The sequence below is a fragment of the Podarcis bocagei genome, assembly GCF_964188305.1.
Source record: "Podarcis bocagei genome assembly, chromosome: 9".
Lineage (NCBI taxonomy): Eukaryota > Metazoa > Chordata > Lepidosauria > Squamata > Lacertidae > Podarcis > Podarcis bocagei.
In genome coordinates, this window is record NC_138134.1 from 19,118,569 (window position 1) to 19,142,899 (window position 24,331).

A 24,331-nucleotide genomic window follows, 5' to 3' on the forward strand; every position below is an offset into this window, starting at 1 on the left:
AATTATCGCAATAATAAATTAGACCATAAACTTGTTGAGGCAGAGATGTATCCTATTGCCCACTGTCAGGTGTCATACACGCTAATGGAACTTACATTATAGTATTTATTATTATTAGCCTGGTACAGTGAGTTAACTTTACAATGTGCCTTTTTAACTACAGAGTAGACTTAAACTTCATTTGATTTGCAAACCACGATGGGGGCCTCTGCCCAGAACCATATACAGTATAACTTTGTTTTATCTGTTATCAGTTAACAGTACAACCACATCCATGTCTGTTTAGAAGTACCGTAAGTCCTGTGGAATTCAATGGAGTTAAGTCCCATGTATTGCTAACTGCTAAGTAGAGACCGAATTCAACAATGAAGGCTCAGCAAATAATACATACTTCATACATATTGAGTATTATTGAAGAAGATTCAGGGGTCCAGGAGCAAAAAAGGACATATTATTAGGACTGTTGTTTATTTTGAACTATGCTGCCATTGGGGAGCAGAGTAGTACACGCCAGTGTCTTTAATAATTCTAAAAGTAGTTGATCATCTGTAATTGGTTTTGGGATTGTGGTCTTGTTTGTGGTTCTGGAGGTTTGTTTTGAAGGCTACTTACTTGGGCCTCAGTAACTCTCAAAATGGCTATTAAGTGAAACCTGACTTGTTGCAACGATTGACATATTTATCTATAAATGTAAGAGAAATGTCCATCTCCTTACTAGGAAAATATGTTGCTCTATGATAACCAAGGCAGGTGGTGAATATGAAACAATAATTATTATACAGTGGTACCTCTGGTTACGTACTTAATTCATTCTGGAGGTCCGTTCTTAACCTGAAACTGTTCTTAACCTGAAACTGAAGCACCACTTTAGTTAATAGGGCCTCCCGCTGCTGCCATGCCGCCGCCGCACGATTTCTGTTCTCATCCTGAAGCAAAGTTCTTAACCCGAGGTACTATTTCTGGGTTAGTGGAGTCTGTAATCTCAAGCATCTGTAACCTGAAGCGTATGTAACCCGAGGTACCACTGTAGTTCTAAGTTGTTGAATATAATGATGACATGTTGAAGTGCATCTCACACCAGCTCAGAGTACTATTCCTGGTCCTGGCAGTGGAAAGATGTAAAGAATATTCCCTTCTTCTCCTGCTATGCTACACAATGCTTGATGGCTACTAGCCCCTAAACCATTTTAAAACTATATAGTGGGGGTCATGCAATTGGAAGCATACCCTGCTACCTGAATACCCCCTCAAAGCATTAATAACAGTGCTTTTTTCTGGGGACATACAGGGGTACGCATACCCCTAAACATTTTGTGAATCTAAGTTTGGCCTCATTGAGGGGCAGTATTTCAATATGAGTAGGAAAATGAGAGTACCCCTGAATATTTTTTTGATAAAAGAAGCACTGATTAATAGTACATAGTAGGATAACAAATGTAGAGCTCTGTTCTCAGAACCAAATGTAGCAAAAGGAGCACCAGTCAAACTAATGTTTCCAGGAACAACACAGTACTTTTTAAGTTGATATTTTGATAAGTGGAGTGAGAAATGCTTCATTAAATTTTTAAGTGGTTTGTAATGTCAGAATTTTTATGCAACTACTGATTTAGGCAAATAAAGATAATATGAGAGAGAACACCTGGTTAAGAGGGTAGCATGAATAGAGAAATAATCTGCAATTTACTCAGAGAAACAACAGAAAGCTGCAGGTCTGCAGCATCTCCAGTAATTGACTGCATAAGTAACTCAGCTTCTATGCATGGGTAGGTGTGTGTGAAACCCATATGATCTATGCTTCCTCTCCCTAAAGAAATTGACTGGGAATTAATACTACAACCCTAATCCTGCTTTACCTGGGAGTAAGCCCCATTGAATTCAACGGAACGTACTCCTCCAGCAGATATAATTAGGATTTCACCGTTAGTAAATGTCGCATGAGTTGTGTTGCTTCCAAATGTCTTGTGATCACCATGAATTTTATATTGTTTACCTCCGTCTATCCATCAGAAACTCACAACTTGTTTTTCGGGTTTAAGAATAGTTATGAAATAGCAAAAGTAATTTCCCCAAGCTTTAACAATCCAGACAAAGCCACCTTCAGCTGTATAATTGTCTGCCAATTTGGTGCCTGATTCTGCAACACTTCCATTTCACGAGCCTTAAGCCAGAGTTGCCAGGCTCCAATTCAAACTACTGGTTAGATGGAAGGCAAAGCGACCAAGTCCTTCATCTGCCCCCTCTTGCACCTGCTATAGTGAACAGGGCTCCAGGCGTCATAAACAGCAAATAGGAAGGCAGCAGAGGCATGGGAAAAGGCTATGTACGTGTTTTACAGTAAAGGTAAAGGGACCCCTGACCCTTAGGTCCAGTCGTGGCCGACTCTGGAGTTGTGGCGCTCATCTCACTTTATTGGCCGAGGGAGCCGGCGTACAGCTTCCGGGTCATGTGGCCAGCGTGACTAAGCTGCTTCTGGCAAACCAGAGCAGCGCACAGAAATGCCGTTTACCTTCCTGCCGGAGCTGTACTATTTATCTACTTGCACTTTGACGTGCTTTTGAACTGCTAGGCTGGCAGGAGCAGGGACCGAGCAACGGGAGCTCACCCCGTCGCGGGGATTCGAACCACCGACCTTCTGATCGGCAAGTCCTAGGCTCTGTGGTTTAACCCACAGCGCCACCCGCGTCCCTTCTGTGTTTTATAGTACAAGCCTGTGAATGTCTACTCACAAACAAGTCCCTTTGCATCCTTAATTTCCATCTTGCATTCGAGTTCCAGTTGTGATGGAGGCGGAAAACATAGCCACGCATTTTGCTCCAAATCAATATTCTATGCCAGTTTTAACAAAATACATTGTTTCAGAGGCATAAATTGTGTAATTTTAAAAGCAAAGAGGTACAAACCTAGCAAAATCAGTGGGTTTAAGTGTGGCCTTTGTTCTAGAGTGCATGTATAGTACATACTGAATGAGAATTAAGATGATCACTTGTAAAAGGGATCTGGGAGGGCCAAGCCATATGGAGGATTGCAGTTGCTGGTATTGGCTCAGGACACTGGGTTACAGATGCAGTACATGAATATTCTTGTGTCTATAAACTGAGGCAGCTGTGTTGGCAAACCAGTAAAACAGAATGCTTGATTTTAATGTGATTGTAACAAGGGAGGATTGTTTTCCTTCCCTCGCAGCAGCGGCAGCCCATTGTTCTGTCAAGTAGCTTTTTAAAAACATAGGCACTTTTGCCTGTATTGACAGTTCCCTGTTCCAGATGCTGTCAGAGAGAGAAACATAAGATGCTATCGCATCTTGCTGGATGCTATAGCAAACCACTCCAGGGAGCCCCTAGCAGAGCAGGAAGTCAAAAAGCCCTCTCCTGCTGTTGCTGCTGCTCAACTCAGCTGGAAGGAAGCCAAGAGCAAGCCAATTCAGCTTTAAGGTAAAAATTTCACATTTACTGTATTTTCCAGTGCTTCAGGATGAAAGTATCATGCTGGCCACTAGCCTCAGGGAGGGAGAATACTTAGGAGGGTGGCTGAAATGGGTGGTTGCCTGGAGAGACCCACCCCTCTCCCTGAGGTTTATAGTTTAAAGGGGAGTTGAAGAGGTGGAACTGGGCCTGTGAATTCTAACCAGCATTGAGAGGGGTAAAGTAACATGTAGAATTTTGATATCCGCTCAAAAACCTCTCCAGGAATTTTCTCAGCCAGAGCTGGCAGCCCTAATTGTGGACAGCTTCATGGTGGAGGTGAGGAGCAAGATCTGGGTTCAGAAGGGAGGGAACTTCTAGACGGAACTTCTATAGGCTTCTTTCTGGTGTTTGAAAGATTTGACTAACTTGGAATATCACAAGGAAGCATTAGATATTTTCCCCTTTTACAAATGGCAGTTTTGATATCCAACAGGAAAAAAGAACATCTACTCTGAACGCTGAATAGCGTAAACTATTCTATTTCTTCTTCCCCTCAGCTAAGGTTTTCAAGACTCCCAAAGCTGAGCTCCGATTGACAAGGAAGCAAATTTAGAAAAGTCTCATTTTCTGTCCCAATATGTGGTGCTTCTATACTCACGTTCAGTATTTCTGGAACAGTGTCTGTCAAGAAAATGGTTTTCCTGTTGCAAGAAAATTGTTCCCGTGCTCAGCCCTCTGGGTAAAAAGCTGGCCTCTGAGAAAATGTTCTTTTTTTCTGGTAATTGGAGATTAACTCATGAGTGCCAGCACCTGCGTTATCTAAAGTCTGCCATGGATGTAGCCAGGATTTTTGTTGGGGGAGGGGCAGGCCCTTTTTTAAGGGGGCACAGAACCTCAGCTATGTATTTTTACTGATTTTTTAAATGGGGGGGGCAGCTGCCCCCCCGGCTATGCCCATGAAGTCGTCTGCTCAATCCTTTGAGGCAAACAAATTGACGAAGTTCTGTGCTGAACTGCACGTTCGCCATGGTACAACTTCTGGCCTAGAAGTTGTCTGATTGGCAAGCTCAAGTCATCTCTGTGTGCTATTTAGGAAAAAACTATGCATAACCCGTTGTCTTTTGCCTCACATCTTTGTTACTGGCATCCGCAACACCTCTTTGGGGTCAGCTGCTCTGGTGGTTTGTACAGTGGTACCTCAGGTTACTGGCGCTTCAGGTTACAGACTCCGCTAACCCAGAAATAGTACCTTGGGTTAAGAACTTTGCTTCAGGATGAGAACAGAAATCGCGCGGCAGCGGGAGGCCCCATTAGCTAAAGTGGTACCTCAGGTTAAGAACAGTTTCAGGTTAAGAACAGACCTCCGGAACGAATTAAGTTCTTAACCCGAGGTACCACTATATTAGGGTGTCTTAGCTCCCACTCTGAGATGCAGTACTCAGACCCTGCTCAATTGTTACCAAAGGTTTTGTCCTCCAAATCATTACACGGCCTAAACATAGAACAGGTTACAAAGTTCAAACATTCAAAGCAGAGCTCTGCGGTACGTGACTAGGCCCATACTAAGACAACACCTGGTGCACGCCCTTTGCACCCTCTTCGGAAGAGGGAGGCAGGAACAGTCATTTGTGCAGTTTGTGTACTGAGTGATGGGACCTGACAATCTACCTGCAGGTAGGTTGGTACTATTTGTGCTGGCGCTCTTGTCAACCAGGGTAGAATCTGTCCAACCAGCTCGTGATCCAATATGAGCCCAGATTGCAGGGAGTAGGACTAGATCAGGGTTTCCCAGATTTGGGTCTCCAGCTGTTTTTGGACTACAACTCCCATCATCCATAGCTAGCAGGACCAGTGGTCAGGGATGATGGGCATTGTAGTCCGAAAACAGCTGGAGATCTAAGTTTGGGAAACCCTGGACTAGATGGTCCTTGTGGTCCTTCCCAACTCTATGGTTCTAGGATTCTATGCTTCCCTGGTTGCTAGGGCGATCACACTAATAGGGAGCAGGGCCTGGTTGAGGGAGCAATCCCTCTCTGCTGGGACATTAGGGCTGGGAGGTCTTTTTCCATCCACTCAGCCACTCCCTACTGCAAAGCTCAGCACTCCCAGATATTATCCAGCTGTTCTCCAGCATCCAGCACTCTCACCCCATTCCTCCTGCTCCATCCCCCCCTCTTTTGGAGTACTTTATATTGAGATGTATTTGTTGGGCTATATGAGATGAAAATCGATAAAAGAATATTTAAAAGAAGAATGATGGTGTATTTTTGGTTGTACACATAGACATTTAATTAACAGTCAGGCGTAAGGAGTGTGTGGAATGAAGGCGCTTACTACAATTACACCCCTTCAATACCTTTAGGAATTGTTCTAAGTCAAACGTCAAAACATTCAGGATCTGTCCAGGAGCACAGAACAATTTGGAGTTCTGCCTCCTCGCAAATGCCTAGAAGCTTCTGAATGGTGGCAGCCTTAATGAGATTTAGAGGAATTAGGAAAGACCTGACTAAGCGAGATGTAAGAAGAGATTAAAGATAGCTTTAAATAAAAATAAAAATCTGCTGCAGTTCATCCAAGATTACAAGCTTCATGATGTGTGCATGGCGGGTCGGGGAGCATTTAATTTTAATTTTTTTTGCAGAGATGTTGAGTAGTCCTGGAAGTTTTATTTTCCTCTTGTCCTGGACGCCTCTGCCAAAGGCATGTGGATGTTATATTCAGAGAAACACAAACACTGACGCTCATAGCTAACACTCCTGTGAGGGGGTGCCACTGATCACCACATTTCCTCCCCCACTAGTGCTGATCCATGTGTTTGTGTATGCACACATATGCTCTACCAGGTGCTGCTGCTGTGGGAAAGAATGATGTGTTCAGTGAAATCACATGTGAATTGGAGACTCATTCATTACGGAGGCAATATGAGAGTAAACTACAAAGAACTGGCTTTTCAGAGGCTACTACTGGGACTCCAGGTAGGAGTCACATCCAAAGGGAAAAGTACCCCAATCTTACATTGAGTCAGGTGCTTCCAAAGAAAGATGTACAGCAGTGGTTTTCAAGCAGAGTGCCATGGCACCCTGGGGTACCTTGAATGATGGTCACGGGTGCCGTGGGCAACACTGGCCTCTGTCCCTCTTCCCTTCCCACCTCTGGTGCCCTTTCACATCTCTGCCTCCCAAAGGCTTGCACAGCTGTTTGTTGCAGCAGCCCTGGCTACAAACTCCTCAGGTGAACGATGCCTCTGGGGCTGGCCTGGGGGTGCTGGTTGCCAGCAGCTGAGGTAGCATCAGAGTAAGCAGGCGGGCAAGGGAGCCCAACCAGCCAGTCCGCCAGCCCTATAAAGTTTCCGAGTCCAGCTCTGTTCCAAGAGAACTCAAGAGTGATGATACCTTTTTTAAAAAAAAGCCAAATAACAATGATAGGAAAACATAATATAAAACAGCACTAACTTACAGATACCTTGGAGAATAAGTCTTTAGCTGCCGGTGGAAGCTAAACAAGGTATGGCCTGGCCTCTGTTTCCTGTTTCCGTTGAACCTGTTGGGTCAATCCATCAACCTCTGATGGATGATTTAGAAGGATTGGGTCCAGCATCACTTCCGCTGAGTGTGTGTGCCAGTCTCCATACTCAGTAGAGGTACATCTCAACGCAGCTCCTTGGAAGCATCTTCTGGGTTGAAGGTACACACAGTAGGCAATAAACATTCATGGACACCTTAAAGATTCAGTCAAGTGTAGGGATTTCCTTGACGGACATAATAGCATATTGGTAGCAAATATATACGGATATTCACCACTGCATGATCAACGCAGGCTTAGAGTCCAACAAGAGTCCAAGAGTCTCTCTGCTTCTCTCACCGCAAGACGCAAGCAAGAGGCTCACAACAAGTTACAGCAAGTTACACAGAACCATTGTTATCAGTACTTCCTGTCATATTGCGCATGTCCAAAGAACAGTTCCCACAGAAAATGTCCTTGCACAGACAAAACAATCAGCCTTCTGCTTCTTTTTGAAACTTCTTCTCTGTTCTTCTCTGTTTCTGGAACAAATGATGAGAGAATATCCAGCAGAACCAAGTGGGGAAAGTCCTATTTTGTATCCTTACTGTTCTGTGCCCTTATTGACCATTGAAGCACAAATCGGAGCTGATATGATACCCAGAGATGGATGATAGCTGTCACTTGAGACCGTCCTAAGAACCTTAGTCTTTCTCAATGCCCATGCATAATATTCATATTATTAACATTCCTAAGCTGATGCTAGGTTGTTATCATTTTCTTGATGGACACTCTGGTTTGTAGCCAGTGCTAATCCTGCTCAGAGTAGACTCAATGAAACTAATGGAAAATTAATGAAATGGTTATTAATTTCAGTGGGTCTGCTCCGAGTTGGAATAGCATTGGTTAAAATCCTCTGTGTCCCTGAAAGTTGTATAGCATACAGAAAACTGCAGGTGGAGTTCTCTTTCTGACTCCCGACGGGAAAACACCTGAACGTGTTGAATTTCTGCCTGACACAGCTGCTAGACATACAGAGTGCCTGGGTGGTGGGGTGGTGAGTGACAGCTATAAATAAAGGTGCTTATCGTTTTTTTCTAGCTCAAAATCTCAATCAACAATGGGGTCAAATATGTTTTACTAGGTGTTTGTGTTCTGCCCTCGGAATGTTGCTACTTACCGTATTTTTCCATGTATACGACTAGTGTTTTTTTAAACCAAAAAATTAGGTTTAAAATTGGGGCTCGTCTTATACACGGGGCGTGCTGAGGGGTGTTTTCTTAATCTGGAGTCCCCCAAAATAGGGGGCGTCTTATACATGGGGGCATCTTACACACGGAAAAATACGGTACATTGCATATTTTGAAAGTACGTACTGCACTTCAAAAGGGTAATTTGTTCCCAGCTTCATTTTGGATTTTCATTATGGCGATGGCTGCTAGAGTGAGGCGATTTAAGGGATTGCCTTCATTACACAGAACAGCAGATTACGTTTCCAAGGTGAGCACACGCAGGCGCTGTAATACCATCTTATTGCAACTATATTGCTGGCATCCTCTTCACCAGAGTTAATTTATTCCCTCCTTCCCCTCCTCTTTGTTTTGTACTAGATATACACTTTCCTCAGAAAGCGAAGAATTTCATTACCATTCAGGATTTACTGCAGCACATGGAATGAATAGAATGAGGTTGGTATGTGTTATTTACATTGCTCAGTTTTGTTTAAAAGTCACAAATGAAAGTGGTGGTGGGTTATTAGTCGATGTAAGTTTGCCTGGGAATGCTACATGGAATTCAAGGAGTGGGCAATATTGAAATGCCGTTTTGCTGAAGTTGGCAACTTCCTGGAAGGAACACGCGCAAACTATGCATTACAAAATAAGAAACAATGTGCGTTTATTTTGCAATATATCGTGGGGGGGAAAAAAGCCCTCTCTGAGGCCGTTGATCATTGTGAAGCAATCACTGTGTCTATACTGTGAGAAATTGCTGTTTTCTTTTCAAGATGCGTAATGATTAATTGTAGAGAAACCAGATCAGTGATCAAATTGGTTTGATCCAAGTAAACATAAGCACAGTTTCCAACATGGGGCTTAATCCCTATTAAGGGTGTTACTCCTAATTGTCTACATCCCCCTGATTTCAGGGGTTGAGGGAGAGTTAAGCATGTATTTCACTAAACTATAGCAATCAATAGGATTTATGTCTGCTCAGATTTGGCTGGATCATACGCATAAGTCCCTTTTCTTTCTATTTTCTGATTATTTTTCTGTTATTCACTCTAAATAAAACCAGTCATGATGCAGCCTCACAAACTCTTTTAAATCCCATTGGTTTTAAGGGGAGGGTGTTTGAAATCAATGAGGCATGGTTTCTTTTCTCTGGATCATGCCAATGCAGATTAAAATCAAGCTTTGTTTTAATGTCTGAATTTCAATCTTGGATCCATTTTGCAGTCCCCTCCCAGATAATACCTTTCAATTATGACCACAAAGACCAAAGAGGTGATCAAAACCCATCACTCACATTCAGATGTTCACAGCTTGCCTATCCAGGGCGAAAACGAAAGTACGAAAGGAGTGGGAAATAGTGAAAGCAGGTGAGTAGTGTGAACCAGTTGACCGGTTTTTAATTTTTTCATGGAGGATCTGCATGTGAATGACCTGCCTTCTTAAGTCCTTCACTAATATTGCTATCACATTTTACTGTCGCAATTTAGATAAATGTGTACTTACCTATAAGCAATGCAGTCCAAAACATATTTAGCCACTAAGTCCCATTACGTTCAGTGAAATATACTTCCTAGTGTGTTTAGGATTGCAGCCTTTCTTACATGGGGCACAATCCAGCAATTGAAATTAGGAGGGCTTATAAAGGTTTAACGTCAGCTGAACTTTGTTTTTTATTTGGCTAGGCCATGCCATGCCACCTTATATATCGAACATCCTTTAATTGTGACTGTATGATTGCTGAAAACGCTCTTTAGTTTTGTGACTCGTCTTGTCGACACAACACCAATAAGAACTTGGGAAACTGCCTTAGACGGAGTCAGTACATCTTCCTCAGATGTATACAGTGGTCTTAACCTGAAACTGTTCTTAACCTGAAGCACCACTTTAGCTAATGGGGCCTCCTGCTGCTGCTGCGCCGCCGGAGCACAATTTCTGTTCTTATCCTGAAGCAAAGTTCTTAACCCGAGGTACTATTTCTGGGTTAGCGGAGTCTGTAACCTGAAGTGTATGTAACCTGAAGTGTATGTAACCCGAGGTACCACTGCATTCACTAGCAGAGAGGATGCGGGTGGCACTATGGTCTAAACCACTGAGCCTCTTTGACTTGCTGATGAGAAGGTTGGTGGTTCGAATCCCCACAATGGGGTGAGCTCCCGTTGTTCGGTCCCAGCTCCTGCCAACCTACGTAGCAGTTCAAAAGTAGGCTAGTGCGAGTAGATAATTTAGTACCACTGTGGCGGGAAGGTAAACGGCATTTCCATGCGCTCTGGTTTCTGTCACAGTGTCCCGTTGCGCCAGAAGCAGTTTTGTCATGCTGGCCACATGACCCAGAAAGTTGTCTGTGGACAAACGCCGGCTCCCTCAGCCTAAAAGCAAGATGAGCACCACAACCCCACAGTAGTATTTGACTGGACTTAACCATCCAGGGGTCCTTTAACTTTTTTACCTTACTAGCAGAGGCTTTCCAGGATTCCAGGCCAAGGTCTCCCCCAGATTTATGTGGAGAGACTGGGGGCTGAACCTGTTTGTTTGTTTGTTTGTTTGTTTGTTTGTTTGTTTGCTTACTTATTTTATTTATATCCCACCCCAAGGAGCTCAAGGTGGCAGTACATAGGTTTCATTCCCCCCAATTTCACTTTTAATTTGTATACCTCCTTTCTGCATTACTATGAATAAGGCAGTTTACAGCAACAAAATATGCAACACACACCTTACAATAATCTAATCCAATACAAAAAAATCAGAATACAATGTACCTTTAAAATGGAACGACTTAAATCAAGTAAAGCAACAGTCTATGAGAATATAGTACTACACAATAAATTTAACTCTCCAAACATCAGCAAATAACAATTGAGCAGAAATTCACTCTTAGCAATGACAATAAATAATTACTAAACTATGATCGATAAAAGTAACTGCAAGTCACAATGCATAAAATACCACAATACATGCAAAACCCTGTAAAAGGGTCAAATTGAGAAACAAAGACACACCGTTTATAAAGCTATTTTTTAAAATCCCTAAACTCCTCCATTTTATCCCCACAACCTTGTGAGGTAGGTTAGGCTGAGAGGCAGTGACTGGCCCAATGTCAGTGAGCTTTATGGGCAGAGCGGGGATTTGAACCCTGGCTTTCCAAGTCTTAGTCCGACGCTCTAACCACTACACCACACTGGGACCTACTGCCTGCAATCAGGTGTTCTGTTACTGAGCTAAGTCCCTTCCCCAATCCAACACTGAGAAGGATTGTGTGTTGCAAATGGCGTGCTGATATATCATAAATGGGTTGTTGCCGTCAGGCTTTTTGTAATTGGATTTCCTCCAGAAATGGAAAGTCTGGGTTAAACTTGGGGGGGGCGAATATGTGCTGGCATTTAGATAGCCGCATTGTGTGAATGCTGCAAAAGAACTTCCATGCATGAGGACCACTGACCCCACCATAAACATCTACCTACATCCAATTATGTAGATTGAAAATTCCCTTGAAAACAATAGAGTTTCCATCCCATCGAAGTAAATGGCAAATTTTGGTTGATTTTAATGGATTTGGATAGACACACAAAGCGTATAGCTTTTCATAAACAAGTTACCTTTGCTTTTTCACATAGCTACGTAGGTGGAAGGTGTTTTTAATTTTTATACCAGTGCAGAGCACTAGTTGTTAAAAACAGCTGAGACCTTGCTGCCATCTGCAGGACAGCTGGATAAATGCTGCCGACTGCTGCTTTAGAGTACAGTACAGCGGCACCTCGGGTTACATATGCTTCAGGTTACATACGCTTCAGGTTACAGACTCCGCCAACCCAGAAATAGTGCTTCAGGTTAAGAACTTTGCTTCAGGATGAGAACAGAAATCGTGCAGTGGCGGCGCAGCGGCAGCAAGAGGCCCCATTAGCTAAAGTGGTGCTTCAGGTTAAGAAAAGTTTCAGGTTAAGAACAGACCTCCAGAACGAATTAAGTACTTAACCCGAGGTACCACTGTACAGTATAATTTGCCATAGGTTGAAAGAGACCATTGGGAGAACCGTATACATGACACCTGCCTACAGAAGGAGCAAATCTTGTCCTTATTTGCTGGTAACACCAGTCTTGAGGGAGGAATAGCATTTGTATTTACAAATACATTTACAAATTTACAAATACCTTGCCCATATGCTTCAGCCATTATTGCTGGTTAGTAGAGTGGAACTCATCAGAGTGTAACTAGAAATGTCTTTACTAGGCCAAGAGAATGCCAAGTGAAACACCTAGAGACAGATCTAAAGAATGGCTAAATATTATATATTTTTTAATGTTGAGAAATTGGCCATCGTTGAGTATAAACTGAAACCTACATGGCAACTAGGCGAGCCTGATAGTTTTGTTGTCTCCCCACACTCCACCCAGCCAAAAAATAAATGTTACTTTTTAAGATGGTTGCAGCAGCAAATCTCCTATATGCCAACAACACACCTATTTCCCCTCCCCCCGTTACAATAATAGTGGCAATATCAGTTTTTAATATGTATTCCACAATTGATTGTAAAGGTGTTTCTTTGGTACAATGAAACGGGAAAAAAACCATAAGAGAATTAAATATGCACTGCGATATGTAATAAGACTTTTCTGAAGGGATGGTTCTACTTTTATTGTAAAAGTCATATAATTTCCATCAATCTTTCAGCAAATCTGATGGCGAAAAGGAAAAAGAAAAGGATACAGTGGCCAAGGAAAATAAGGACAGCCAAGAGAGACAGAAAGATAAAGCTGAGAAGAAAAATAAGGAAGAGGAGTAAGTGTTTTTCAGGGCTGAAAATATGTTATAATTTTCACTTGGCTGGGCCTCACAGTGCACTAGTGACACTACTATATAGCACGGGTAGCCAATAGGGTGCCCTCCAGATGTTGTGGACTGCAACTCCCATCATCCATGACTGTTGGTCATACTGGTTGGAACTGATGAGACTTGTAGTTCACAACATCTGGAAGGAAATGTGTCAGCTCCCCTTGTATCCAGGAACATGTGGGTTAGGCCAATGGCAAGCTTATGGGCTACCGTAGGAAGTCACCATACTATTTTTCACTTGACCCTGTTGCCTCTTTAGCTTCCAGCACCTCCTCCTCCCAGTCTGCTCCCTCTTCTCCCTCTGACAACGCATCGTTGTCCCACCACCAATCCCCTGGCTCTGGGGGTTCACCAGCTGGTGCCCCCTCACCATTCCTCTGCATCCAGCCAGCCCAAGACATTTGCCCACTAAAGAATCTGACCGTTGGTCTGAAAAAGATTTGCCACCCCTGATTTAGAGAAAGCATGATGATCCATCCAAAGTTAAGTACTTTTTAATAGTGTAGTTATGCCCGTCTACTGAGGAGTAAGTCCAATTAGGTTTGATGGCATTTACTCTCAGAGAAGTGTGTACTAGACTGCAGCATATGTTTCAGTAAACTCCTTAAAATCAATAGGAAAATGCTGTTGGCTTTCATTTATTATGGCTGTTATGTACCGCTTGCTTCTTAATATATTAATTTCCTTCTGCTTGCTGTTTAGGGAGAAGAAAGAGGTATTTGTTATTGATCCCTCGGGAAACTTGTATTACAACTGGCTGTTTTGCATCACTCTGCCTGTCATGTACAATTGGATAATGATCATTGCTAGGTACTTTAAAACGACACAGCACTGCTGCATATTGATCTATATTAGGTATTTTGCTTTATCTTAAACGGAGAAATGAAAGGAAGCAAGACCCTTTCAACAGTAAAACAATTCTGCAGTGTCTAAAGGGGAAACCCATTAGACGGTTCAGCAGCTAACTAATGTGCTTGGCTAATCTGAGCTGTGAACATGGAAGTCCTCAGCTCAAAATGTTACATCCGACTTGAAACTTAGGCAGGCCACAATAAACATCGGTGCCATTTCTCCCCTCACTTATTGCAGTGTGGAGAAAGCAGTGCTTACTTGTCTGTAATGATTGCAGATATAATGTAAGCAAAGAGCTTTGGACATTCGAAAAATGTATACAAATGTTGATGATTTGCTGAACCATATTGTGATAAATTTAGATGCAGAGCTTCTTTGGGTAATGAGTGTTGCCCTAAATTTGATTTCGCCTCAGCTGCATATGGGATGAGAGAATTTTGATTTGAGCCAGGCAGACGGCGAAAAGATGATGCGATTGCTCTGTCATCCATTCCATCAGCATATCATAATCTGGTTATTTTAAACCTGATGAGCAAGCAGATCAAGATACAAAGAATACGCTTCAACTAGTTCTCACAGATACTTTGACCTGTGTTGGGAGACATTTCTATTACTTTAACCAATGTTGGGATTCATTTGATTTTTGGCTGCATTTTGCCATTTCCCCTAGAAGCTCAGACCACAAATGAGCAAAACATCGTAAACTTTGGGAAAGTGTTCTTTTTGCATTGGCATGGTATGGGTTTGTAGTGGAATATATACAAGCCCTTAACACCGGACAAGAGTGAAGTAAAAAGGTCACTCATTGTGTACAAATCATGGGAAATATAAACTGAGAGTCTTCCCTCAGTCCCATTGAATTGTCTAACACTGATGGAAGTAGATTTCTATAGATCACCCGAATGCCCTTTGTTCTTTTGTGTAGGACAGAGGTAGGGAAACTGTGGCCCTCCAGATGTTGTTGGCCAACAGTTTCCATCATCCCTTATGCTGGGCCATGCTGGCTGGGGAATTTTGAAAGTTGCAATTCAACAACATTGGGGTGAGGGACGGCACAGGTTCGTTATCCCTAGTTTAAGACCTGCATTGCCAAAATGCTTACTTTCAAATTCTAAATTTTGAAATTCTGTTTCCTTTCTTACTCAGAGCCTGCTTTGATGAACTTCAAAGCAACCATCTAGAGATGTGGTTCATTTTTGACTATATATCAGACATTCTCTATGTTGCTGACATGTTTGTACGTACAAGGACAGGTAAGGGTATGCTCTGATAAATCATATGGTCAGTAACTTTTTATGTTATACTACCTTGTTAAAATGAATAGCAAAGACAAGGTAACCTAGTAAGCTTTCTTTAGGGAGGGTTGTGCAGGACATTGAAAGTGTCTATGTGGAAAATGGCCCATCTTAAAAAGTATGTAAAAAGTATGATGTATCATATTCTGATAGTAACATCCCACATTGCCTTATCCAGCCAATTCAAGGTGGTCTCTTTATATAGTTCTAGATACAGGCAGGTAGCTGTGTTGGTCTGCCATAGTCGAAACAAAATTAAAAAAAATCCTTCCAGTAGCACCTTAGAGCAGTGTTTCCCAACGTTTTTTGGGCAAAGGCACACTTGTTTGATGAAAAAAATCTCGAGGCACACCACCATTACAGCCCCGTGACGTCAGCGCGCAGCGTCACGCCGGGAGGGACGCACGAAAGTGTAAGTTTCAATTTTTTCCCCTCCCCCTTGCCGGGGAACCTCCAAGCTTTGGGGGTGGGGGGGGGAGGAGGCAGCAAAGCGAGGCAGGAAGGAGAGCGCGGCTTGGCTGGGTGAGCTTTGGCAGGGGCAGGGAATGAGAGCCGCGAGGCGGGCGCTGCGGACGGAGGCGCTGCCCGCCGAGCTCGCAGGCAGCCAGGCAGGCAGACGGCGAGAGCCCTGCGCTGGGCGGCCTCTCCTCGCCGCCGCCGCCCCGCCTCTCGCCGCCCGACTCGCCCGCCTCCCTCCAGGCAACATCTCGCGGCACACCAGGCAACATCTCGCGGCACACTAGTGTGCCGCGGAACAGTGGTTGGGAAACACTGCCTTAGAGACCCACTAAGTTTGTTATTGGTATGAACTTTCATGTGCATGCACACTTCTTCAGATACACTGAAACAGAAGTCACCAGACCCTTTATATAGCATTTATTGGAAGAATGATATTTTGGTTGCTCTCATTAATAAGTGACAATGCGTATTAAGGCAGGATAGGAGTACCACCTTATTTATTTTAGAAAATGTATAGTCTGCTTTTAAGGCTTAAGTGATTAAAATGACTGTGTGGTCAAATAATAGTTTAAACCACCAAAGGTGAAATGTAACAATCAAATAAAATCAAGCAGCCCTAGTAAATTCTTAACAGCAGCTGCTTAGAATGCAGGAGATCTCCAGCTCAGCCAGCTGATTCCTGGCTCAGCCAGTGGTTGGTCACCAACATTAGCTCAGCTGAAGATAGGCTAGTATAACTTGCACATCCGGACTCACCTGGCTGAACCAAAGCTCGCTGAGCTGAGGCTGGATTACGTTCAAAAACAGGAGATTCCAGGGGTGTGGGGCGGGCAGCACCGGCTGGGGGTGGGATTTAGGTTGGATCCTAAACCTGTTCAGCCCAGTCATGGATGTGGCAACCCAATGTAAAACACTACAGTGGTGCCCCGCAAGACGAATGCCTCGCAAGGCGGAAAACTCGCTAGACGAAAGAGTTTTCTGTTTTGGAGGTGCTTCGCAAAACGAATCTCCTATGGGCTTGCTTCGCAAGACGACAATGTCTTGCGAATTCCTGCTGGTTCCCCCCCCCTTTTTTCTAAGCCGCTAAGCTGCTTATCAGCTGATCCGATCAGCAGATAAGCTGCTAATAGCCACTAATAGCGCTCAGCCGCTTATCAGCTGATCCGATCAGCAGATAAGCCATTAAAAGCCGCTAATAGCGCTAAGCCGCTTATCAGCTGATCCGATCAGCAGATAAGCCGATAAAAGCCGCTAATAGCGCTAAGCCGCTTATCAGCTGATCCGATCAGCAGATAAGCCGCTAAAAGCCTCTAAAAGCCGCTAATAGCGCTAATCCACTAATCCTTCAATGGGCTTGCTTCGCAAGACGAAAAAAACCACTAGACGAAGAGAATCACAGAACGGATTCTTTTCGTCTTGCAAGGCACAACTGTATTTTAAAAGCTCGGTTCCCCTCTGCCAGACTCAAGCACAGCAGCAGCCACCGGACAGCTGAATGAGGTTTGGATTTGGGTGGATTCCATCACATACTGGTGAATTTGGGTTGCACCGTTATACTTGATTGCACAATAACCCCGCTTTCCCAAAAGCATTGGTTTTCTTGTGATTAGGGAAGTGATGGCGCAAACATGCACTGGAAAGTGTGGGATAACACATGCTTTGATGAGCAGGATGAACTCTCAATAAACGAGTAATCAAGCAGTGCCCACAATTTCGTGATCTGCGTGTCATGGAAAAACTGTGAGGTTTTCCAAACCCAATGAGTTTCTTCTGCCATCTGGAGAAGTGAGGAGAGGAGGGGTAGAGCACTTGAACTTGTCACTACTTCCTGTTCCATCTACTGCACGGTTGGACCAGGAGCATTCCATTTGAACCAGCTCCTTTCTTCTGCTTGACTGTCCTCAGAATGTTTGTAAAGATAAACGAAGGGGCACTAAGTTTGCCATCTCATCTCCTAAGCAATTATTCTGCACACCTTGATATAGTGGTAAAGGTAAAGGGACCCCTGACCATTAGGTCCAGTCATGGCCAACTCTGGGGTTGCGGCGCTCATCTCACTTTATTGGCCAAGGGAGTCGGCGTACAGCTTCCGGGTCATGTGGCCAGCATGACTAAGCCGCTTCTGGCAAACCAGAGCAGCGCATGGAAACGCCATTTACCTTCCCGCCGGAGCGGTACCTATTTATCTACTTGCACTTTGACGTGCTTTCGAACTGCTAGGTTGGCAGGAGCAGGGACTGAGCAACGGGAGCTCACCCCGTCGCAGGGATTCAAACCGCCGACCTTCTGATCGGCAAGTCCTAGGCTCTGTGCTTTAACCCACAGCGCCACCCGCGTCCCATTGATACAGTGGTACCTCGGGTTAAGAACTTAAAACGTTCTGGAGGTCCGTTCTTAACTTGAAACTGTTCTTAACCTGAGGTACCACTTTAGCTAATGGGGTCTCCCACTGCCGCTGCACCGCCACCATGCAATTTCTGTTCTCATCCTGAAGCAAAGTTTTTAACGTGAGATACTATTTCTGGGTTAGCGGAGTTTGTAACCTGAAGCATCTGTAACCCAAAGTACCACTGTAGTATTGGTGACAGGAAAAACAGAATAGTTCAGAATTTTCACCCAGTTATGGTTCCATTGGAGTTTACAGTATTATGAAAACATTGGGGGGGGGGTGAATACAGATGTCCATTTACCAAATTCTGTCATTTACCTGCTTCTAGATTCCTGATTTGGTGTGGAACTGGAAATACTGTATGATAAAATTCTCAGCACTTAGCAGGATAATACAGTTAACTGGTTTACCAAGGAGTTACTAAATTATCAATTTATATTTGCCCTTTGCCATGTCAGTAAAAATAAAACAAAATTGTATCACAAAGTTATTTCTGCATTTTATTTTAGGTTACCTGGAACAAGGTTTGTTGGTGAAAGAAGAACTTAAACTCAAGAAAAAATATAAGGGAACTGTACAATTTAAATTAGATGTACTTTCCATCATTCCAACTGATCTACTTTACTTCAGGTTAGGCTTGAACTACCCAGAAATACGAATAAACAGATTACTTAGAATATCACGTATGTTTGAATTCTTCCAGCAAACAGAAACAAGAACAAGTTACCCAAATATATTCAGAATTTCAAATCTTGTCATGTATATTATAATTATTATCCACTGGAATGCATGTATGTATTTTTCTATCTCCAAAGCTATAGGCTTTGGAACAGACACATGGGTCTATCCCAATATTAGCCATCCTGAATTTGGCCGGCTGGCTAGAAAGTATCTTTACAGCCTTTACTGGTCAACACTGACCTTGACAACTATTGGTGAAACACCACCTCCTGTGAAAGATGCTGAGTATTTCTTTGTCGTTGTTGACTTCTTAGTTGGTATATTAATTTTTGCTACCATTGTTGGTAATATTGGTTCTATGATCTCCAACATGAATGCTGCCAGGGAAGAATTTCAAGCAAGGATTGATGCTATAAAACAGTACATGCAGTTTCGGAATGTGAGCAAAGACTTAGAAAACAGAGTTATCAAGTGGTTTGATTATTTGTGGACAAATAAGAAGGCAGTAGATGAAAGAAAAGTCTTGAAGTATCTCCCAGATAAATTACGAGCAGAAATTGCCATCAATGTTCATCTGGAAACTTTAAAGAAAGTCCAGATTTTTGCAGATTGTGAAGCTGGCTTACTGGTTGAGCTAGTCTTAAAACTACAGCCTCAGGTGTACAGTCCTGGAGATTATATCTGTCGGAAAGGTGACATTGGGCGAGAAATGTACATCATCAAAGAAGGGAAACTTGCAGTGGTTGCTGATGATGGAGTTACTCAATATGTGGTCCTAAGTGATGGCAGCTACTTTGGGGAGATTAGCATTCTTAACATTAAAGGTAGCAAAGCTGGAAATCGGAGAACAGCTAACATTAGAAGCATTGGTTATTCAGATTTGTTTTGTCTGTCTAAAGATGACCTAATGGAGGCTTTAACAGAATACCCAGATGCAAAGGCCTTGCTGGAAGAGAAGGGAAAGCAAGTCCTTATGAAAGATGGACTGCTGGATTTAGATGTTGCAAACGCAGGAAGAGATCCTGAAGATATCGAGGAAAAGGTCAACCAAATAGAAGTAATGCTTGACTGTTTACAAACAAGGTTTGCTAGACTTCTGGCTGAATATGGTGCTGCACAGCAAAAACTGAAAATAAGGCTAACACAAGTTGAGAGCATCATGAAAGCGCCTATGGATTTTGATTTATCAAATTTAGAAGAAACTGAAGAATGAAAAGAGTAGAATCGTAGGTATTGTAAGCACTGCCGAATCTGTAATAAAGAGTCTAATAAAAGACAAAATAAGGAGGCTTCATTGAACATGGAATCTGTTAATCTTGACTGATTTTCTTTTTAAGCCAAGCATGAAGGGTATTTTCAATAATTTACATTTTATCTGATATGTGTGACTTCAGAAAATATCACTTGATCTAGATGATAAATATGCTAAAATCCCAATGGATCAAATTTTAGGTTAATTTGAACAGGAATCATTTTGTACAGTTGTATTGCATGATTACATTTTATATTGTGCCCTGTACAGTGCACCTAGTATCAAGATAGTTGCCTGGACTCCTCAGCAGTCATTTTGATTTACAGATGATAAGTTTGCTGCACTTTCCACTCAGAACAAAGTCACTCTGAACAAAGTCTTTGTTTTGTAGCAACAGCCCAGATAATTAGCAGTAATTATAAACAGTCAGTTACAAGTTATCGGGAGAATGTGATGCGATAAAATTCCAGTGTTTAATAAAATATTTAATTAAATCCTTGTGAAAAATTTTGCCGTTTGTATTGACTGGCTACAAATAACCTCTGAGGATCGTGTGCCTAAAGGGGTTTCTTGAGATGCAGCTGTAAATTCTTACCCAAATACCTCATATTCTGTGATTATCAACAGTTTTAAACATATAGCTAAATTATTTCTAGACTGCCTATGGTGACTAGGTACAGTAGATATTAAAATAAAGGCATAAGCCCTGCCCAAAGGTAGCAAGACTGACTCCGTAAAAAATGGATAAGGTGGAAGAAAGACATCAGTTTGTAAATGGCAGCAGGGACTTCCGGGATAGCGCGAACGGGTAATGGCGGATTTCCTCCGAGCTCCGGAGGGAATCGGCTCCGTCGAGGACGGGTCTTGCCGTGCCGGCGACACGGGGACCCTTAAAAACCGCAGGCGCGGAAGCATGCGGACTTCGTGACTCGGTGGGCACCTTAAGCGCCCTCCCCGACCCGCGAAGAGCCTTTTTAAAGGCTGCGGAGTGGACTGGGGGGTGGCGTGGTGCTGAGAGTCCATCGCTACCTCGGCGGAGCGAAGCCGCGAGCCAGGACCGAAGAGCGCTATCTTTCTTCCTGAAATTGGACTGGAAAATGAAACCCGTGAGTAGAAGGAAATTTCGGCACTAAAAGACTTTATTTTTGAATTTAAGTACGATCGGGGGGACGTGTTAAAAAGGAAGTCCACACTCCCCCTCCCACTAAAAGATCTAAAGCAAAGAGAGATCACTAGGTCGGAAAAGACGCTGGTGTTTAAATAGATAACTTTCATAAATTGGACTAAGAAGTATTTGCGCTGGAGAGGAAGAGAGAGGAATTTCAGAGGTCTTCTTTTTGGGTCGACCCCCCCCCCCCTAGACCCGGGAAGTGCCCTGTGTGTGAGCCCGAGAAAAAGAACAAGGAGTTTGACAGCTGTCAAAAGAGCTATCAAACGGGAGACTAAAGATTGGAACTGTGTTAACAATATCTTTTTGGATTAAAAGTGCTACATTAAAAGTGAACTGATTGGAAACAAGGTGACTGTGAACAACAAAGTAACGGACTGTTGGAAAGGAATTGATGGAAATCCCCCTGGAGGGAACTAAAGACATTGCAATGGCTGCAGAAGGAAAAGTATGGGCGGAGATAGAAAGAATGCTTTGCCTTGTGGGAATTCTACAAGAGCACAGTACTCTTATGAGTGAACAATTGATGACCTTCAATCTTGAACTAAACAACTCTGTCGATGACACAAAGGGGATGGAAAAAAACTCTGCAGCTGCAGAAGAAAAGATAACCTTGGAGCTGGGGGAAAAAGAAGAAGAGAGAGGAGAGGAAAAGCAAGTGGAAAAAACCAACCAAGAGCCTGCAACCTTTGGAAACAAGGGAAGTAAAGAAGATGACCAGTGGATTACAAATCTGCAGAAGGAGAGAAAGATAAAGGAAGAAGCCCCTGGAATAATTCGAATATTGGATTATAAAAAAACAGACATTTATGATCGGGACTTCTTCTTTAGGTTGGAGTTTGGGAGATTGATTGATCCTGGCCAGAAATTGCTCTTGGTTGACCTGGAAAGAGGGAAATATGAGGGGTGGATGGTAGAACCCCCTCGAGAAGAGAAGGTCAACAAAATGGACTGCCAACAAAACTGGTGGAGAGAGACCAACTGGGGCTTAAGGGCCTCGGATGTGAGAAATCCGGGCTAAAATGGTTTCTTTTCTTTAAGGACATTGGTTTGGGAAGGGACGGAAACCGGGGAAGGGGGGAGGGGAGAGTAGAGTAGTGAAAATCTGAGATTTAGAATGGGAATATATGATTTTTGGTTTAACATTTTAAGGAGGGAATTTGTGGGAGAGAATTTAGGCCGACTCTAGAGAAAGTACTTAATGTATAAAGCTGGATAAGCAAAATTGGGCCAAGAAAAAGTAATAAACTTTAAGAAAAGACAAGAATAACATTTAAGAGACGGGAGAAAATAATTTGCTGAGACAATTAAGGAAATTGGAAGGTGGAAAGGGGGGTGTGGGGAAGTCAAGGAAAGAAGGGAATGAAAGTAAATTTATGAAATTATACGTGTTTTATTGTGTCTTTCTATGTTTGTATGTCTATTAAAATGTGAAAACCCAATAAAAATTTTATTAAAAAAAAAAAAAAAATAAATGGCAGCAGGAAGAGGTATATTTTGGAACATGTGCATTTCAAAATGCAGCACTGTTCTGTCAGTCTGCTAATAAAGCAAGGCTTTCCATTCAGCAGTCTTGATCTGGAAATTCATATAAAGGTCATGTGGCTTTTTTTACCCTGTTCTTTCCTTGGACTGTGGTTGGGAAGCTGTGTAGGTGCCACTGCTTCCGGGGTCCCTCTGGTCAGTAGTTTGGACCAGGCTGATCTTCTCTTGGTAGGTGACCTTGATGCAGGGAGGTGATGTGATCTCTCAGCAGCCCTTAGTGTTCTGCAGCCTCTTGATAAGCACATTCCATGTCTCAGTTCTGTTTTGGCAAAACATGTTGTGGATATTTAATATTTGTGCTCTCGCTGGTCTATCTAGGCATCCCAAAAATAGGAGAAAAAAATTATTAACTCTTGGTTTACACAGAAAAAAGAACTTGTACTGCAACAATTAGTGTTTATTCTTTGTAGTACACTGGCATTTTGTGTTTAGAGAAGCAAATATCAGTTTAGCTACAGTCTGGATTAGGTCACCTGATTTTAAAAATGGGGCTTGAGGGATTTGCTTGCTTTTTTCAGTCCTTGGGAGAGACGGCTGAAATCTGAAAAACAGCACTTTTGAAGTATGTGTATGCACACACAAAAAAGTTTTTTTCAGCTGTCCTCAAAACCTTTCCCTCTGCATGTTGCTTTTCAACTTCTTTTGAAATGGGACTTTTTTTATTCTGAAGAAGCCTGACATGCAAATTGATTGTCTGAATGTGATTAATGTCAAGTGGTTTTGCTAAGTAACACAAACCAGAGGGGTGGGCTGGGGAGAGCATAAACTCTCGGTAACATTTCGCTGAGCAAATCTGGAACAAAACTTAGCTGTAATAACTAATGGCCAAATAATAATAATAATTATTTATCTACTGCCCTTCATAAAAAACAAACCAATAACTTCCCCCTCCCACAAACACATTTAAAAAAAATAGAATGTTAATCAGCCAAACGCCTAGTTGTGGAGAAATACTTTTATTATGTATTAAATTTGTATAGATCAAAGTGACCCTGCAGGAAAAACACTGAACTGTCTGAGCCCAGGCGAATGAGACCTTGCAGTTCCCTGTCGGGGGCAAAACAGGCGGGGTCTAAATACCAGATGGGCGTGGAATAATAATAATAATTTAAAATATATTACTATATGTATAATAATAAATTATATATATAATTGCGCAAAACGAAAGCGCTCGACGGCGCTCCTTCTGATGCATTCTGGGTGCTGTACTCCGTGGGTCACTTCGGAGGCCGTCGGTTCTTTATGCGCCGCACAGAAAGAGGGGGGGCGGAGTCCTGCCACACCACGGTTCCGGTGTTTGCCCTTCCCACTTCCGATTCCCTGCCGCGAGGGATGCCGGGAGTTGTAGTTTAGGCGCCGGCACGCCGTGAACTGCCGAGGAAGCGCTACGTCGGCTACACCTGGATCCTCCCAGCTGCTGCGCCTCATCCTCTGAAAGCGGGCGGGCGGCGACGGGCTGCTCCGTCCCGGCTCCGAGCGAGCGACGGGCCTTGTGGCGGGGAGGGAGGAGGTGGAGGAAGAAGGATGGAGGCGGCTTGGCGCCAGGGCGGCCGGGGCCGGGGAAGGGGGAGAGCCGGAGCTGGCGGGGTCTCTGCAGGCGGCCGGGGAAGGGGAAGGGGGGGCGCCTCCCCGGCCGCCGGGGCTTGTAGTAATAACACCTCAGGAGCCCGCGGTGAGTATTTTCACTACCTCACACACCTACCGTGGGGGGGGGGGAAGCCCCTC

At 43.3% G+C, this 24,331-nt stretch overlaps 1 protein-coding gene across 5 annotated transcripts in view; it reads left to right on the plus strand.

The window, feature by feature from the left end:
• The first annotated feature begins 2,621 nt into the window (after positions 1-2,621).
• Positions 2,622-24,331, plus strand: part of NFXL1 (nuclear transcription factor, X-box binding like 1) — a 76,817-nt gene continuing 55,107 nt past the window's right edge. Inside the window, exons 1-7 of one of the 5 annotated variants that reach the window (XM_081208773.1) lie at positions 2,622-3,431; positions 3,962-4,143; positions 8,516-8,593; positions 9,362-9,504; positions 12,804-12,911; positions 13,668-13,820; positions 14,964-15,070. In XM_081208773.1, the coding sequence (XP_081064899.1) occupies positions 9,389-9,504; positions 12,804-12,911; positions 13,668-13,820; positions 14,964-15,070 (484 nt within the window). In that variant the 5' untranslated portion in view covers positions 2,622-3,431; positions 3,962-4,143; positions 8,516-8,593; positions 9,362-9,388. Of the gene's footprint in view, positions 3,432-3,961; positions 4,144-7,896; positions 7,986-8,459; positions 8,594-9,361; positions 9,505-12,803; positions 12,912-13,667; positions 13,821-14,963; positions 15,071-23,945; positions 24,279-24,331 lie in introns of those variants that run through there. The other 4 variants (XM_081208774.1, XM_081208775.1, XM_081208776.1 and 1 more) reach the window with 4 other exon arrangements.